The 19701-nt window shown below is 35.0% G+C and overlaps 1 protein-coding gene across 4 annotated transcripts in view; it reads left to right on the top strand.

The window, feature by feature from the left end:
• Positions 1-19701, top strand: part of CEP350 (centrosomal protein 350) — a 114089-nt gene that overhangs the window by 88658 nt on the left and 5730 nt on the right. For all 4 annotated transcript variants that reach the window (XM_054587700.1, XM_054587699.1, XM_054587701.1 and 1 more), the window contains 8 exons: positions 1355-1499; positions 5812-5972; positions 8857-8993; positions 11787-11869; positions 12855-14851; positions 15664-16071; positions 16172-16318; positions 19097-19219. In XM_054587700.1, coding sequence (XP_054443675.1) covers positions 1355-1499; positions 5812-5972; positions 8857-8993; positions 11787-11869; positions 12855-14851; positions 15664-16071; positions 16172-16318; positions 19097-19219 — 3201 coding nt within the window. The remainder of the gene's footprint in view (positions 1-1354; positions 1500-5811; positions 5973-8856; positions 8994-11786; positions 11870-12854; positions 14852-15663; positions 16072-16171; positions 16319-19096; positions 19220-19701) is intronic.

The raw sequence follows: 19701 nt of genomic DNA, 5'->3' as shown, positions 1-19701 counted from the left end.
TGTAGGCACTGCGTTAAGCTCCACCTGACGCTGAGCAGGGTAGACTTGCCCCGAGTCACAGAGGTGGGAAGTGATGATCGCTAGGGATCAGATCAGGCGTTCTTACCCCCTGGGTGTCTGGGTAGAAATTATGTCATAATCTCTTGTGGGCAGTCTTCTTATGCTCTGTTTTCTTCCCTTCCTCCTTCCCTCCCTTCCTTCCATAAAAATAGTATATATTTAGCATTTTAAATTTTTTCAGCTTTATTGAGATATAATTGACATATAACACTGTAGAAGTTTAAGGTACCCAGTGCAGGATGACTAGACACACATATATTATGAAATGATTGCCACACTGTTTAGTTAACATCCATCACCTCATAATGTTACAATTTTTTTCCTTGTTATAATAACTTTGAGGATCTACTAGCAACTTTCAAGTATACCACACAGCAGTGTTAACTACAGTCATCCTGTGGTACATTATAGTCTCAGTATTTACCTTTTTTTCCCTCCATAACCTTTTTTTTTAAGAAGTTTTTATTTATTTATTTATTTTTGGAAAAAGAGGGAGAGAAACATCAGTGTGTGGTTGCATCTTGCGCACCCCCTACTGGGGACCTGGCCTGCAACCCAGACATGTGCCCTGACTGGGAATTGAATCAGCAACCTTTTGGTTTGCAGGCCGGCACTCAACCCACTGAGCCACACCAGCCCGGGCATCAGTAATTTATCTCGTAACTGGAAGATTGTACGTTTGACCACCTGCACCCAGTTCTCCCATTCTCCATCCTCTGCCTCTAGTAACCGTAAATCTGATCTATTTTTTTATGAGTTGGGGTTTTTTTCAATTCCACATATAAGTGAAATCATACAGTATTTGCCTTTCTCTCTCTCTGACTTAATTTCACTTAGCATAATGCCCTCAGGATCTGTCCATGTTGTCACAAATGATATACCACATTTTCTTTATTCATTCATCTGTTGATGGAGAACTACCATATGATCCAGCATTTCCACTTCCGGGTATATATCCAAAGGAAACAAAATTACTATGTTGAAGAGATACCTGCACCCCCAATTTAGTATTTTTTAAATTAAAAAGAAGGTAAATATCACTTATACAATAGCTACTCATAGTTTTTTGTAAATGTCTCTTAACGCATGCTTTTTGAATCATGTTTTTCTGTACCTTTAAAAAAATTGAGGTCTTTTTTTTGGTAAAATTTGTAAACTGGTTTTTCACTTTTATGTCATAGATTTATTTACAATTTTTTATAAATATTGTCTTTAACTGATTAGTATTTCGAGTTTAAATAAAATTTACAACTATATCACAGAGCAGTTCCCATTTGGTTTTCTATTTAAACAGTCACCTCCCAAAAGCTGCACATCTGTGTCAAAGCAGGAGTCGGGCAAAGGGAGCCATAGGACTGGAGGGCAGTGTCGTCCACCTGTCAAGTCCCGTCAGCCCTGTTACAGTTGGTCAGATGAGTCATTGTCTATGACACAGTCAGGTAAGACTAATAATAAAGAGTTTTTTACTTGGTACTGTATTTGAGTTTCTCTTAAAAAGTTTTGTCTAACCATATGCTGGTATGATGTTATCCTTTATTGCATTTGCTCAGTCTTTTTTCTTGCCAAGATTAAATTGCATAATTCTTTGCCTTTTACCGGTAATTAATTACATCTCCAGTTAACACTGCATATGGCAAACTGTTATATTCTCTGGTGTTAACGGGCATCATTGATTCATCAGGCATTTGTAGAATTTTTTCCCAGGTGTCAGGCGTGCGTGCTTATGTGTTCCCATAACACTCTGTGCTTCCACTTGTTATGTCAGACAGCACATCAGTTGCAACCAAACCTCACCCGGCAGGTCTCCCTAGTAGAATATAGACTCCTGGAAAGGAGGGTCTGTGTTTTGTTAACAATTGTAGTGCCAGAACCTAGCAGGGACTTTGCATCGCATGTGGTAGGTATTTATTAAATGTTTCTTAAATGAATTAATGATGACCTTAAGGAGAGATGGGAGGTGGTAGAGCGGGGTAGCATAAAGCTCAAAGGAGGAAAAGTAGCGAAGAGACTGCAGAGAGCAGTGAGACGCATTATCTGTTTTCCCATAACCTGTATCCTATAAACCTCTGTAGTACATAGATTTTTAAAGAACGAGAAGCTTCTCCTTTAAAAGACTTTAAGGAGTTAGTTGATCTTGGAAAGTGTATCTAGAAAGACAGTACTCAGTTTATGTAGGATTTTGAGGAATATTAATACCATACTGAATGTATGCCTTCTGAGCTCATTTTTAGTTTACTTTTGAGAGTAAGTAAGCATTTAGTAAAGGAAAAACAAAAAATATACGTATTTTTTGGTCTTTGAGTCTATTGTATATGCCCCTTGTTTTCAATGTTTCAAACAACAGTAAAACATGGGATTTTTCCCACACTGATCTCTTTGAGTAACTGAATAATATTTCAAAGAGTGCATATACCATAGTTTATTTGATCATTCCCTTAGAAATGGTCATTTAGATATTCTAAAAAAATTTGTAATTGCATATTATGTTATAATAAACATTATATAATATGTGTATATATTCTTGTTGAATATTTCAGTAGGAATAAATTCTTAGAAATGGAATTAATGGGTCAGCCCAGATGAAGAATCAACCAATGAATGCATAAATAAGTGGAACAACAAAAATTGAAATTTCTCTCACTCTTTCTCCCTCCCTCCCTCCCTTTCTCTCTTTGAAATTCATTTCTTAAAAAAACCTTCAATAAAAAAAAGAAAAATGTGTTTTGTTGATAAAAATTGTTTTAAAGAAAAAAGAAAGCTAGTAATATTGTTATATGTTTGCTTTCATGTACTCTGGTAAAAAGTTATTGCCAGTAGAGTAACACATCAGTAGACATACACTTGATACTTGGAAACATGGATTCTTATCTTGGTTTTATTACTTGCTGGTGACTTTCTTTAATTTTCTTTCCCATACTGGATAATGTTTTCCATCTGCAGCAATGAAATATTTTAACCATCCTTGGATAAGTTTACACACCAAGATTAATGGTAATACTTACAAGATTCTGTTTCATTGGTAAGAATAGTTTTAAAAAAAAAGCTCCAAGATTTCTAAATTATAGATGCCATCTATGTATTCATGATGATAGCATTATATATAGTATTCATGGAAGTGATCGATTTTAATATAGCTAAATTATATAATCCCTTTCTCACTTGATAGTTTATCAACCAAATTAATGTAGTCAGCATGTGTTAAATAATCAGAAACTTAATTTTTAATTGTTATTCTGTCCATTGGGTTATAAACTGAAGTTACCTGCCACCTCCACTTTCCCCCATCCCCCAAAAACCCTGTAAGAAAGAATGTCATGAAGATAATATATTCACCGAGGGGGTTCCTTGGGTAAAAAAAAAAGTTTCCAGAGAGTCCCTTATGTATTACTGATTATAAATACTGTGTAGTAATACTAGATTTGGGCAGATATATGATGTATTTCCATGCACTGTTACAGACTTTTATGTCATTTCTAATTACCTTTAATTTGTGTGCTTTTGGCTTCTTTAGTATTTAAAAATACAAAAATTTCCCAAGGTCTTTCATCTAAAAACTCCAAGTTTCTCATTGACCACTTTTAAATATTCACAACCATAGATGATAAAGCTATTTTTATTAGAAAAATCACTGCTGGTATATGCAGTTTTTAAAATATGTTAATTAAAATAATTCTTTTTTTGGCAAAGTTGTAACTAAGTCTGTGGGAGTATAGTGGTTTCCTGTGATATTTTATCAAAGGAACATCTCAGGTTTTGGAAGCACATAGAGCTTATCAAGCTAAAAGAATACACTGTTTAGAAGAGCAGAGGTATGAGTTTATTTTAGAAAGTCTGTAATTTTGAACTCAGCTTGCAATCCTATCCCTAGTTATTGTACAAGAATAATCAGTTGAATCACTATAAAACCTACCACTAAGAGTTCAGAACCTTTGAACTCTGAAACCAATTGATTATTTTTCCAGAAATTAAAAGAAAGCACGAGGGAGATATTCAGTAGCTCTCTACTCACCACTACCTAAAATATTGCCACATAAAAATGTTTGTTTTATGTAAGTATTAATACTGCCACCATTTATTGAGCTTTTATAGTAGTCCAGGTACTGTGCTACTTGCTTTACATATCTTATTTAATCTTCACACCAGTACTAGAAATCCATAAGCATCAAACACCTTATCAGCCAACCAGTAGTAGATTCAAAGTTGAAAATGACCTTTATTATTACTTCATTTTATGAGTGTTGACCAGTAAGTAGTGGGCTTTGCCCAAGCTAAGGGCTCAGTATGATGCCACTAGGGGTATAAAATGGGTATAACTTCCCTAGTATACCTTACATCTGTGACATAGAAATAAGATGGGTATAACTTCCCTAGTATACCTTACATCTGTGACATAGAAATAAGAGGACCTTAGATTTCATTATTTCTAATCTAGATATTTGGGTCACGTTACCCAAAAAAAAAAAAAGACCAATCTTTTTGTGTTTAAATAAATCTGTAACTAATTATATATTTTAATCTGAAGTATCTGAAAAATAAAGCCCTGATTATGAATTTATGATGTAATGTCATAGTATATCTGCATCTTCAGATCTGTATACAATAATATTTCCATTATAAGGCTATGAAATGTCTCACTAAACATTAGTGTTTGGAAATGACACCATTGTGATTCAAGGAAGACATGTAAGGGATAGTCGTTTTTATTGTATGTCATTTCCATGTGTAATGAAATAAGCAATGACTTTAAGTGATACTTGTTTTCATACATGTGTGTTACACTAATTATAATGAAATGTCTTTTTCATGATATTTCTATGACTGGACAGCAACTTTGTATGTGTGCATGTATGTGTATGAACTTTTGGGAAGAAAATAAGATTTACTTAGCTTCATTTCAGTTACTTTAAATATTTTAAGAGCTTCCAAAGAAAGATTACGGCAGAGTATATTTCTTTGTAATTTCTCTTTCCTTTTTTTGTGGTATAAAGACATCAGCTGATAACTCATTAGTTTAAAAGAGTAAAATTCCAGTCTGATTTTAATATGACTTAAAAACTATTAAATTATCTATTAATAACTAAGGTGGATGACAGTTGAATATGACTAACTTGTTGTCAGGAAGTAAGACCTTACAGAATGTCCAAATTTCACTACCCTAAAATTTTTTCAACTTTCAGTTGCTTATCTTTCCAAGATGCAGTACCTTGAGGTTTATTTACATTCTAAATACTACTATTAGGAAGTGAAAATAAATAGGAGGACCACCCCCACCAAAAAAATAGAGATTAGGGGAAGGGAGAAATGCATATAATTAATACATTTTTATTTTCAGGAGCTCTCATTTAATTTTAATTTTTGAAATAATTTTTTTAGGATTTTATTTTTTAAATTTATTTTTTAGAAATAAGGGAGGGAGATAGAGAAACATCAATGTGTGGTTGCCTCTCCCGCACCCCTTACTGGGGACTTGACCCGAAACCTAGGCATGTGTTCTAGACTGGGAATCAAACTGGCGACCCTCTGGTTCGCAAGCCAACACTCAATCCACTGAGCCACACCAGCAAGGACTCAAATTTATTTTTAAATGTTAGATTGACTTTATTTTTTTTAAAGTTATTTTTCAATATTATTTTGTATTAGTTTCTAGGCCGATTTTATTTAAATGGAATATTACATTGCTGCTTTTTATAGGTGGTTACTGAGCTTTATTCTTGAGTTAAAATTAAATAAAAGATTTTATCTCTCTTTCAGAAACCACCTCTGACCAGAGTGACATCGAAGGTAGGATCAGAGCTCTGAAGGATGAACTGCGGAAGAGAAAGTCAGTTGTGGACCAGTTGAAGAAGGAACAGAAAAAAAGACAGAAGGAAAGACTGAAAGCCCAAGAAGCCAGCCTGATCAAACAGTTAGAGGTTAGATCTGGGAGGGGAGGGGTTTAATGTTAAGGGTAATGCAGGCGTGAAGCCTCAAATGTTTTTAATATTGTTAATAAAGTAACGAATTAGGATTTTTCAATATTAGCTTGGTGCCACATTTTATCCTAACTCTTAAACAAAACAAAACAAAACAAAAGTGAGGTTTTCTGAACAAACTCTTGCTTAAAACACTAAATTAAATATTAAATCGAAATGGTAAATATTATAACATTAAGTATAAAAATAAGTATTAAAATGAATTAAAGTATTAGAATAAGGGTTTTTTTTCTGAATAAGAAAGATTACACCCATGAAAAATTGATCCATTCTCTCTTAAAGCAAAGAACCATTAGATAAATAATTCTAGCTATTGAAATTATGACTGCCTTTAAAAAAAAATTTTTTTTTTTTGTTAGAAGAATGATGCTTCATGCCACACAACTTACTAGTACAGCTCTTTGTACTATTTGGGTGGCTCCTAAACAACTGTAAACTTGACTTTTCTCCCCAGATCTAGCAGCCTTCTCTGATTCTACAGGCTAGAACCTTCATTTTGATAGCTTCCTCATTCTTTTTTCTTCCATTTATTCAGTCACCAGATATCATTGAGCCCTTTTTATAAAGCTTCTTGCTTGTCCCTTTTCATTCCTACCTCCTGCCATCAAATTATTTGAGGCCCTTATGACCTCTTTCCTCTACTGTCTGCTTAGCCTCTTAAATGTCCCTGCTTCTGGTTGCTTCCCGGCCGCTTGTACACATCCTACCAGCCCAGTGTTCATGACAGAGTTGGCCAGAGCTTCCTGCTCATCACAAGAATCCCTTCTCATGGAATCGCCAGGGAAGATCATTCTGCTTCTACCCAGACACTTCAGTAATGAAAAATTTCAAATTTTCAAGGCAGTTGGCTTCATTGTTGGACTGTTATTGGTACTCTAAGTATTAGAAAGCTCTGTTATGTGTAGCCAGAATTTCATTCCTTTTAATTTTCCTCATTGTGATAACAACAAACATGTTCCTCCTACATTTATTAAATCAGTCATCAAATATTCAAGTGCCTATTTATGTGCCCGGAAGTCAGCTAATTACTTAAACATATTTTTCATCTTATTTTCAAGGCAATGAGGTGTGGATATTACTATTCCTATTTTACAGATAAGGAAACTGAGTTTCAGTCAGATTGATGATATCCAAGGACACATAACTCAAATGTGGTAAAGCTAGGGTTTTAATCTAGTTCTAATTCCAAATCCTGTGCCTTACTGTTATACTACACACCATCTTCCATCTGGAAAATAGACGCTGCTAACAGATCTGCAGAAAATTGACATTCACACAGTTACACAATAGGATTGGGAACTGGGATTGAAACTCACACAGCTGTTTGTAATTAAGAAAAAGGGGTTAAGATACGTCAACCATACTGGGAAGTTCACATTGGAAAGGAGTGGAGAACAAAATTTAAAAATGAAGAATCATTTTCAGGACCTTAGAAAACAGACTGATGAGTTTGGACTTCATCCTATTGGTCAGCTACCTTCAGCCTGACTACACATTGGAATTAACTAAGGAGCTTTTTGAAAAATACTGATTTCCAGGATCACTCCTGGGGGTTTTGATTTGATTGGTTGAGGGTGGGGCCCAACAATTAAAAGCACTACTATAGGTTGTGAACCCCTGAAAGCCACATGGAATATTAGAAGATTGAATAGCATTGCTCAAAAATGTTCGTAAGTGATAACGTTAGCCAGAGAGATCTCTAGAGAAGTGCCATAAAATCTATTTCAGTCAGCATTTTATTAAATGCTTTCATTAAAGACAGAAGGAAGTTCTGTGTTTAGGTTTTAAAAGTATAGTATGTGATGGAAAAATAATATAATCACAGCAAGTTCACATAAAAAAACCTTTTTGATTTTATTTGAACACAGATTTAATAAATCAATTATACTTATATAAGCATCACTTTCAGATCTGAGATGTCACAATTCTCATATATACCTAGCGAGTTAGATCATCTAGCTGTAGCACATGTTTAATACCAGAAGTCACCTTATTAAGTAAACATTGAGAATCCAGAGGAAGGTAATACGGATGGTGGGAGTCATAAAAGTAAGGATTTTAGCTCAGGTTTTAGGGATCTTTAGCATTAGACAAGCATCCATCTGCTGATTGATTCATTCTATAATACTTATCGACAGCTTGCTTTCAGCCAGACACACTAAACACAGTGTTGAACAAAATACTTCTAGTCTCAAATAGTGAGAAATGTAAGAGTAGGGATTTCAGCACAGAAGACTAAGGAGGTATTTGATGGAGAGCTTTCCTTAGATTTCATACAAATTAGAATTATGCATTAGTGAAGTTTTGTTTATAGAATGGCTAATAACTGGGAAGCATTTTCTGCAATTCTGAACGATCATGCTTCCAACCACCCTTCGCTCTCTTCAGGGTTTATATTCCTAAGTGCTTGTCCCCTTCCCCTAAGAAGCTCACTGCCATTGAAACGCATCATAAGGGCCACAGGCAAGTATTAGGCCACCCTTTAAAGAATAGTTAAGTTATATCACCAGCCAAAGAAGATTTTTAACGTGGCAGTGCCTGAATTATTGCTTCATAAGTATTAAGATTCTCCAGATTGAGGCTTTATCATTTTCTAATTGATATTAGAATTACAATTCTGTGTCTTGCTAATACATGGAGTATTTTAAGAAGGTTGTACAAGTAACTGTTGAGAGATCTCTCAGGAATGATGCGCATGCTGGGAGAAAGATTTTCATGTTACATCTTCTTTACTGTTTGAATATTTTATAAAATATTCTACTTTGTAATGTAAAATAATTTTAAAAATTCTGTATAGTGATTCCTCTGATTTTTCTAAACTTAGTCTTATGATGAATTCATTAAGAAAACTGAAGCCGAGCTTAGCCGAGATTTGGAAACATCACCTACAGCCAAGCCTCAGATTAAAGCGCTCTCCTCAGCCTCGGAAAAACCCAAGGTCAAGCCCCTTCCACTGCACAGGTAGACATTTTTGGTAACTTATTTATATTCTGTCTTGTTTGAGAAAAGAATAAGGAAAGATTTTTTAGTAGAAGCTATCTAAAGTAACTGAACTTATAATAGTAAAAATATTCATTTATATTTTTAGTTTTACAAAATAAAATTATTATATATGATATTATTATAAACCAAGTTTAAATTAAGGTACAGATTTTAAAATATATTTTGAATCCTGAAATCTGGCGGGTGCAATGGAAATAGTATTCTCTAAGTATTGCCCATCGTAACATTATAAGTTTGTATAGACCTTTTGGAAAAATAATTTGGCAGTGTTTCAAAAGTCAACAACAGTGTGTAACCTTTGATTCAATAATTCTACTCCTAGAAATCCAACTTGAGAAATTAAGGGTCCCAGAAATCTCTAATTGCAAGAACATATTTATCTCAATGTTCTTTATGTTAAAAAAATTGGAAGCAGCCTTAACGTCCAAAAATGAGTGAATAGCCCAATAAATTATGGTCCTTTCCAGGGTAGAATACTATGCAGCCAGTAAATGCAAATACAGAGACACTAAGAAGCAGCATAAGAATATATAATTTGGGCCCTGGCTGGTGTGGCTCAGTGAATTGAGGGCTGGCCTGTGCACCAAAGGGTCACTGGTTCGACTACCAGTCGAGGGCACATGCCTGGGTTGTAGGCCAGGTCCCCAGTAGGGGATGCATGAGAGGCAACTGCACATGGATGTTTCTCTCCCTTTCTTTCTCCCTCCCTTCCCCTCTCTAAAAATAAATAAGTAAAATCTTTAAAAAAATATATATATGTTTATGTATATAAACATATATATAAATAAATATATACACATATATATACTTAAAATATTCAAGTTATATGTATATAAAAAACTTGGCAAATTAAAAAGTTAGGTTATAATATTTAAACTAAATATTGAACAGTGAATAGGGATTAGGCAGGTCAGTGGGGCTGAGCAATAGGCAGACATTTCAGACAAAAGGGCATTCATGAATGACCAAAAGCATATCATAGAAGCTGAATATAATAGGATTTTGCTGGAGTTAGGAGAAGAAACTAGAAAAATAAAAACCAAATTGTAAAAACTTTATGCTCATTTTTAGTAAGTGTCTATTTTATTTTTTAGAAGATGTAAAGCATTTCAAGGTTTTAAAGAAATATTTTGGAAAATTTTGTTCGTTTGTTACAAAAGTAATACACGCTCATTACAATTAATTTAGCATTGCCTGAGTTTGAATCTTGGCTCCAGTACTAGCCAGCTATTCAACTTTGATCACGTTATTTAACCTCTCTGTGCTTCAGTTTTTAATAGAAATGTATATTCCTATAATAACACCTGACTAGTGAACTTGTTATGAGGGTTAAAAGACATAAATTAGAACAGAGCCTAACATGTAATCAGCACTATGTATTAATTGCTATTATTATTATTATTATTATTAGAATATTCAGGAAAGCAGTAAAAAAAAAAAAAAAAAGTTTAAATCATATCATACCAAACTGTCCCCAAAACTAAATGTGAACAATTAGATTTATTTCTTTCTAGGACTTTTTTGCTTAGATTTTAGGTGTATTTTTGTTACATATACATTTTTTCATTATAAACTATAAATTTTATTTTAATTTCTACATAACATACTACTGAATGGTTTTTAGAGTTTTATTAACCAAGCTGCTGAAGGATTTTAATCAGAGAATGATGCAGTCATTTGTGTGTAGAGCTATCTTTCTGACTTTAATATGAAGGAAAGAAAAGGAGTAAGCCTAGAAGTAGGGAGAAAGTAGCCTAAGCCATACTTCAAATAATCAGCAGTAATAAGAGTAGAGAATAGGAAAGAAATGTTAGGAATATTTAAGAAGTAGGCTTGGCTAATTAAAAGGCTAGACAGGGAGATGGGAAATCTGAGACAATTCCCAGGTTTCTGTTCAATAGTTGGTAGGACCAAGGTTTCTTTAACCTAAAAGCTATCCGGTAATCCTCAGGTGTCCTTTTGTGGGAAGCTCATGATTTTGGTTTTAAAGTGTTAACTTTGAGGTGCCTGTAGTTTGTCTTAGGAATTATCCAGGAAAAAATGTCAGGGTTAGATATATGAGGATGAGCAGCATATAAATGGTGACAGAAGCCATACTATAGCAATATCACCCAAAGAGGGTCTATGTTCAGAGGGAATAAAAGGAAGCCAAGTACAACAGATGATAAAATGGCAACATTTAAGAGCATTATAAAAGGCAGGAGTAGAAGCCAAATGAGAGGCAGTAGCATGAGATGGAGGAATGAAGAATTGAGGTGGGGGGAGTTTTTTTGAGGCTTGAAGCATACGTATAAGCTGAGGGGGGAAGTCTCCAGAATGAAAGACCCGAGACTGTAGGAAAGAGAGTGGGTAATTGAGGAGTACCATCCACGAGGCTGTGGAAATGTGTGGGGTTTGGGGCAGAATGAGGTTCGAACAATTAGCTTTGAACAGGTGTTGAGAGACACTTTTTTCTTCCCTGCAAACAGGAGGAAAGACAGTTGGAATGGCTGTGAATTATAGATAATTTTGTAGGTTAAAGGTTGGAAGCAAAAAAGTTCCTGCCGATGGCCTCTGTTTTTCTCATTAAAAGAAGCAAGATCATGTACTAAGAGTGATGAGGGTCAGAAATAGGCTTGATGAAAGAGGCAAAGGTTGGAATAACCTCTGTGGAGAAGAAAGAAGTGGTTTTCTAAGAATTGACTCCGTTTTGTTGTTAGTTACTGTAGTATTAGCCATCCATTTATTTCTGTTCATTAATTTCTACTTCAGATCTGAAACAGCAAAGAATTGGAAATCACTAACAGACTCAGAACGTTCCAAAGGCTCCCTGGAATCTATTGCTGAACATGCTGGTATGTAACTAGAAAAAATAATGATGCTGTATGTACACAGACTGAGGATTTATGTTGATGCCTACACAATTCTCCCTCTACAGCTTTTTGATTAAAAAATGAATTTCTTAACGATAATATATTTAATATTTTAAATTACTTTTATACTTTAAAGTAATTTACTGATTATGCATTAGTTATGTGAATAAGTCTTTATTATCTCAAATTTATGATTAAAAACTGAGGCATAAAGACATTAATCTAAATGCCTGAGGATGTTGGCAGCATCTCTAAATTCTTCCTTAATCAACTTTTGTTTCTGATGATGTGTATTTTTTTCCTATACTATTGCTCAGGGTAAATGGTTACATATATATTTTTTAATTTAATCCGAAGAAGGATGAGAATTACTGAAAATAAAGTATAAGTCAATAAGGAAATAAAGCAGTACTGAGGCATGAAAAGCCTACCTAATAATAATGGTGAAATAACAATTTGAACTCAGAACATTTAATTTTTGATTTGTTGGCACATCAGATCTTACTTATTTTTCTTTGCAGTTTTAGCTCATAAAGGGCTATCTTTGCAGAAATAATTGGTCTTTTTTCTTTTCACTTTTTACATTTAAGAGCTTAGTTAAAATCCCCAGGGAAATTCATTCTTTTGGAAGTGTATATAGGAATATATTTGTCCCTCCTTTATTGCTCTCCTGTTTGAAGAATGTATATAATATTTATCACACAATTCTGGTTTTACATGATTTGAGAATGACCGTGCAAATCAATGACTCCAAAAACATATCCATTTTTCTTTACTTTTTAAGTTAGAGTAACACTTAAGAAATTATTTCAATTTTAAATGTTTATTTATTGTCGGTACAGTACATTCTCTGAAAGGGGAAACTTATCTACTATAGTAAGATTTGGCTTTTATTTAAATTTTGGTTCCAGAAATTGAGAGATTGCAATTAAGTAATTTTTGTGATTTTTTTTTTTTTCCCTTCCAGATGCTGCATTGGCAGGTTCTGAGAGATCAGTATCAGAAAGGTCTTTATCTGCATATGCAAAGAGAATGATTGAATTGGACAGTCGGACAGAAGAGCATTTTCAGACTTCATCTCCAATTCTTAGATCATCAAGGAAAACCAGAGCAGAATCTGGAGATTCTCTAGAAAATATACCTTCATTACCTCTTCTCAAAGAATTAAATGCCCCTCATAGAATTCTGGATGTGTCAGGTGCCAAGGCTGTTGAAGAAGAAGCTAGTCAAAAATCAGACATACAAGAAGTAAAATACACAAAATTGGAGGAGGATGCAGTTGAAGAGGCCTGTGTTGAACAATCTGGGAAGTCTGATGTCTTATTGAAACTAGACCTGGAGCAGGGAGATTCATCTGAAATTCTTTCAAGGAAAGATCTTCCTCTACATGCTGCAAATATTCAGAAAGACTTAATTAGATCAGCCATTGAAAACCATAATAAAAAGGAGTTGAAAGAGAGACAATCAGACCAAGATTTAGATCATAGTCAAAACATCCAAAGAGAGAAAGATACTCATCAACAAAAGAACATAAAGGAAAGGGACTTGTCTTTCTCAGAACATCTTTTTGCTCCTAAAGAGATATCATACTCTGAAGATTTTGAAGTGTCTTCTTTCAAGAAAGACATTTCAGCTGAATTGTGCAAAGATGATTTTGAGGTATCATCTTTGTTGTCACTCAGGAAAGACTCTCAGTCTTGCAGAGATAAGTCACAACCAACAAGAAGCTGTAAAAGTAGAGCCACTAGCTTTGGTACTGATGATGAAATCAGTGAGTGCCTCAGTGAGAAAAGCCTTTCTATTCGTAGCAATATACACTCCGAAAGGCTCTTAGAACTCAAGTCCCCTACTGAGCTTATGAAAAGTAAGGAGCGCAGTGACGTAGAGCATGAGCAGAGAGTTACTGAATCCTCTTCTTTGGCTTCTGTTGCAGATGAGTTACTTGATTTCCACATTGGTGATAGGGTGTTGATTGGTAATGTTCAGCCTGGAACTCTTCGATTCAAAGGTGTGACTAATTTTGCCAAAGGATTTTGGGCTGGAGTGGAGTTGGATAAACCTGAAGGAAATAACAATGGAACATATGATGGCATTGTATACTTTGTGTGCAAAGAGAAGCATGGTATTTTCGCTCCTCCTCAAAAAATATCTCACATTCCAGAAAACTTTGAAGACTATGTAGATATAAATGAAGATGAAGACTGTTATTTAGATGAACAATATCACTACAATAACCAAGAACAAAAAGATACAGAGGGTCCCACATTTGATCAAGAAGAGGATGCAATTGAATATTTGTATGAGAAATCTTCACCTAGTATGCATGATGTAGAAGCCTCAGTTGATAGAAGCCTTAAAATAGATACAGACAATATACAGCACATTTCTGGGGTACTTGAAGCCCAAGTTCACCAGCAGTCTTCAGTGGATTCACTGATTTCTTCAAAGGAGAACAAAGAGCTTGTTTCTGATGCCACAGAAGAGGTTTCCATTGCTGTAGAAGATGATACTTTAGACAATACCTTTTCTGAAGAATTAAAAAAGCCACAGTTTACAGAAAAGGAGGAAAATCTGTATCCCGAGGTTTCAGAAAAGCTTTCTACCCCACTGCTGGACCTTTTAACAAGAGAAAAGAACCAGCTGGAAGCCCAGCTCAGGTCATCACTAAGTGAGGAAAAAAAGTCAAAGCAACAACTGGAAACAGTCAGCTTACTAACAGACAGTTTACTAAAAGTTTTTGTGACGGACACAGTCAGTCAACTACAACAAATCAAAAAAGCCAGGAATGAGAAAATCCAGCTTAGCAATCAGGAACTTCTTGATGATGATCAAAAGAAAGTACCATCCGAAGGCCTATCCCCAAATCTTGAGGAACAGTCACCAAGTGTTCCAGGTTGCTTCTTAAGGTCTGAATTAGATGATGAAAAAGAAGAGATTTCCTCACCAGATATGTGTCCCAGACCTGTAAGTATTTTGCCCGGAAGAAATGTGAATTAACCTTACCTTTGTAGTGCACTTTAATACAGTTGAGTTTTTTGTGATGTGGTGTTTATTAGATGAAGATCACTGTACTACTTTTAAAGGCCTTGTAACTGTTTCCCTGTCGGAAGTATAACTGTTCTCTATTATGTCATGAGTGGTCACTGTGGGGCTGTCACAAACACTGGCAGGTTTATGCTAGATTGGCAACCCCTGCGTACTGTTCACAGATTAGATCCCCTTGCAGATTCGTTGAACAAATCTGTTCCATGGAGCTTTCTAATGGTTCTCAACCCAGTTCTTTTTAGCCTGTGAAATTATTTGTCCCCATATCTACTCAGTCATAGTTGCCCTGCAAAGGTTACCTGTTGTGATACTGATTCTCGTAAACCTGAATTATATCCATTATGACATGTACTTGGACTATTAACTTGTTTAGGTTGAACAAAAGTAAGGATTTTGAGTAACTAGCCCAGATAATCACTAAAGATGAGAAATTTCATATCCCATTTCCATATCGCCAGTGACAAGACAGTTCTACAGAAACAGAATAATGATGATACAAAAAAGAAACAACAACTACTCAATAAAAATTTATTTAAAAATCAGCTATATAAGCAGAATTATGGGAAGCAGAATAGTTTTTAAATTGTTTCTTAGTGACCATTGTTTTTGTTTTGCTTATTTATTAGCGACATAGTAAATACACAAATAATATATTTGCTTTATCTTAAAGAAAGACTTCAGTGATCTGAGGTCCGATACAGGCTCTGTTTGAGTGGTTCCATTTCTTGCAGGAGAGTCCCGTGTTTGGTGCCAGTGGGCAGGAAGAGCTTGCCAAGAGACTTGCTGAGCTTGAGATCAGCCGGGAGTTCCTGAGCGTGTTAGGAGATGATCAAGACTGGTTTGATGAAGATTTTGGTTTGAGCTCTTCTCACAAGATCCAAAAAAATAAGGCAGAAGAAACCATCGTGCCTCTCATGGCAGAACCTAAAAGAGCTCCCCAAAAGCCATGTGAAACACTCTTGGCAGTCCCACATACTGCAAAGGAAGTAGAAATTCTTGTACATGATGCAGCAGAAGAACTTTGGAAATGGAAAGAATTAGGTCATGATCTTCAGAGCATCAGTATTCCTACAAAGCTGCTTGGCTGTGCCAGTAAGGGCCTAGATTTAGAAAGCACTAGTAAAAGGGTCTACAAACAGGTATGTACCATGGAAGGATAGTTCTAACTTTTAAACTTCTCTCTTTTCTGAAATTTAGATTCTAAGCCATTTTATTTTGTTTTTATTTTTCTCTGTTAAGGCGGTTTTTGACTTAACAAAAGAGATTTTTGAGGAAATATTTGCCGAGGATCCCAACCTCAATCAGCCTGTCTGGATGAAGCCATGCAGAATCAACTCTAGTTATTTCCGACGAGTCAAAAACCCCAACGACCTTGATGAAATCAAGGTAAACTGCAGACCAGGGAGTATCTCCTTGACGTGCTGTTCATTTATACAGATCTGCGCGTACTGTAGAGTCAGGTACCCCTCTGTGCTGTTCACCCTCTGTCCTCAAAGCCTGTCCCATTGGGGGCATTCAGTAAATACTTGCTGATTAATTGAACCCATGAGCAGCAGAAGCATGGGGGTCAGAGGGAACCCTGAGTCCTCAAGATTTGCAAAACAAAACATAACTTTTAACAGACTTTTCATATATGTACAGTTTATAATGGTCCAAGAAAAATTAGGGAATCCTCAGGGAGATAAATTATTACATCTCGTAGGCATTTTAGGTGAGTTTCTGCTAATTCAGAAGTATAATATTCTAGTGGTACACCTGAAAACATGTCACATATTCAACATGCCCGCCCTAGACACATAGGTGTCACCTTTCCATATTTAATTTTGGAGATTTCAGATTAGTAATGGGGTTTTGAAAAATGTGAGATAGTAATACAATATATAAAAAAAATTATTAACTTAGATGCACCTGGAAAGATGAGGTGCCCTGAAACCACAGGACTCCCAACAAACTTTAAAGTTACACTGCTGGAAATTCTCTGCCTATTCACGTGCTGCTTTAATTCAGCAAAGGTTGAATTTTCAGCGCAGTGCTTAGCAGACTTCAGTGTGCATATGAGTCGCCTGGGCCTTTTGTTTAAATGGAGATTCTTACTCAGTAGGTCTGGAGTTGGACCTGGAATTCTGCATTTCTGTCAGGCTCCCATGTGACGCTGGTGCTGTCGATTCCAGGACCGCTCTAAGTTGCAGGGCTCTAGAGTTGTGTTTTCCAAACTTGGTCGATCATAAAAAAGTTTTTTGTTTCCCTCAAAGAGCATACCTCTCATTACTTATCTTATTGATGTATTATCTTACATCATCCAGGAGTCTCTGTGGGCTGTCAGAATACATTAAACGGATGTATACATTATTCTGGTATTTAATGTGATGGCATTGCCTTAAACAGCAGTGTTCTTAAAATTGAGATATAATTGACATATTAGCAGTAGATGTACAACATAGTGAGTCGATATTTGTATACAGGGTCTGGCACAAATAACGATCCTTTTTTTATTACAAAACCAGAAGCATGAAATTCTGTAACATAACAACATCACTCTCAAGCAAACCACATGACATTTTAGGTGAAATGGTCAAATTAAAACTATAAATTATTACCCCCATATTATTACCCTACCAATCACACTCAAGCAGGCGTTATTTCTGCCGGACTCTGTCTATTGTGAAAAGCTCACCCCAAGAAGTCTAGTTATTAACCACACATAGTTACAAATTTTTTTCCTTGTGATCAGAACTTTTAAGCTTTAGTCTATTAGCAACTTTCAAATGTATATAATACAGTATTACTGACTATAGAAAGCTTTTGAAAACATTTTATGCTGACAGAACCCCAACAGGCATTTATGAGGTATAAAGTGTGCTTACACCAGGGTAGGCAAACTGTGGCCCACAGGCTGAATCCAGTTCCGCCACACCCATTGGCTTACATACTGTCTATGTCCACTTTCCTGCTAAAATATTTATAATCTGGCCCTTTACAGAAAAGGTTTTCTAAACCCTGCTTAGATTAAGTACTACATAAATAAATAAATAAATAAGCTTTCAAAGATTAATTTGATTCATTAAAAACAATTTTTTTTTAAAAATGATTTTCAACTTTGGGGAAGAAAGTATCAGAACCACCTCAGGAGCTTCCTCAAAACACTGGCATGCTTCATTCTTTTCGGCCCCCCCCACAGTTGGTGCACCCCTGGATGTGTGTGCGTGTGTGTACAGGCGGGAGTGGTGGGGTCTGGGAAATATTGGTAGTTTAAGAATCATCCGAAATGATTCTGATTCATAAGTGTGCCCTTCCCTCCATTAAGAACATTGTTTTTCAATAAGTAATAATATTGTAATATGTGGACTTAAATACATATTTAATATACTTTAAATATAGTTAAAATAGCAAAAAATACAAGTTATTTTATTAATAACAAGACAAATAAGTTGAAAATAAGACAAGATACATAATATATACCCATAATATCTGAGTGTGTATATCAATATAATGCACAATGATGCTACCCACTAATATTGAAATAACATTTTGTAAAGTTTTTTAATGATAATAGTTCAAATAGTGTTAGCAGTAAAACTATTATGCTTTTTATACTGAAGTGTTGGCTAGTATTTTTAAATTTTAACATACTGAATCTTGGACCTTCAAAATAAACTATCCCAGCCAAAGCTGTATACTTTGCTCACGTAGTGTTGCTCCCAAATTTATGTTGGATTTTTCATGGTCAGAGATTTATTTTATGCTTTAATAGTTTCGTCAGCTTGAAGTTAGCTAATAGTGGTTCTTGGTAGAGGGGACTCTGAAGCTATTTTTCTTTACCAATTCATCAATGGGTTTTACTTTTTATTAACATCTAAAATGTTTATTTTTTTTAGTTTTTTTATTGTATTTTTTACTTTACTATTTATCCCCCCTATACCCTCTCCCACCTCCACCCACCTGTTTTACTTTTGCATATTGTATAGAAACAAAAATTCTTTAAGTGAATAAAGTCTGAGCTTTTGGAATACTTTTCAAATTGCTAAGTGGAACTGTAAGTGGAAGAAATTTGTATGTTCTTTTATTATTAATTATATGCATTGCATAAATCTGTTCGCTGCATTACAGCACAAAATCTCAGGAATTTTGTTATTTGTGTTTTATTCATTCCTTTTATTTTTACAGAACTTCATAGCAACTGAGGTACTCAAATTGTTCAGTCTTAAAAAGGAACCAAACCACAAAACAGACTGGCAAAAAATGATGAAATTTGGAAGAAAGAAAAGAGACCGAGTGGATCATATCCTGGTTGGTGTATATAACTGAGCTATTTCTATTTTGACCATCTTTTCTGAAATCAGAACATAGAGTCTAAAAGAAAAGGAAATAGAATTAATCTTAAGTCTGTAATAGTAGAGTCATAAAGCTTTCATTTGCTGCATTTCTGCTCCTCAGTTTTGGAAATTGCTTTCTTTTGAACTCAGTAGATGAATATTTAACTTAACAGTATTTCATAAGTGTGGCGAGCTTAGAAATAAAAAGTTGAGAGGAAGCCAAGTTTAAGGAACTGAATTGAGAAGGGACCAGTGTAGACTGAGTGTAAATCCCTGTTCTGCCACTTACTTGGAGTGTAATCTTGGGCTAATTATCTAGCCCCTTTGTGTCTCATTTCCCTATGTGCAAAATGAAGGCGATAATAAAAGTTGCTACCTGAAAAAATTATCAAGAAGATTAAATATTTATGTATGTCGATACAGAACAGTTCCCTGTGGGGAAAAAGGAAAATGAAA

Source organism: Pteronotus mesoamericanus, unplaced genomic scaffold, assembly GCF_021234165.1.
Source record: "Pteronotus mesoamericanus isolate MK-2021 breed Mesoamerican mustached bat unplaced genomic scaffold, CSHL_Meso_final scaffold_1186, whole genome shotgun sequence".
NCBI classification, from domain to species: Eukaryota; Metazoa; Chordata; class Mammalia; order Chiroptera; family Mormoopidae; genus Pteronotus; species Pteronotus mesoamericanus.
The sequence above is the reverse complement of the archived record's forward strand: the minus strand, read 5'-3'. Positions and strand labels throughout refer to the sequence as shown.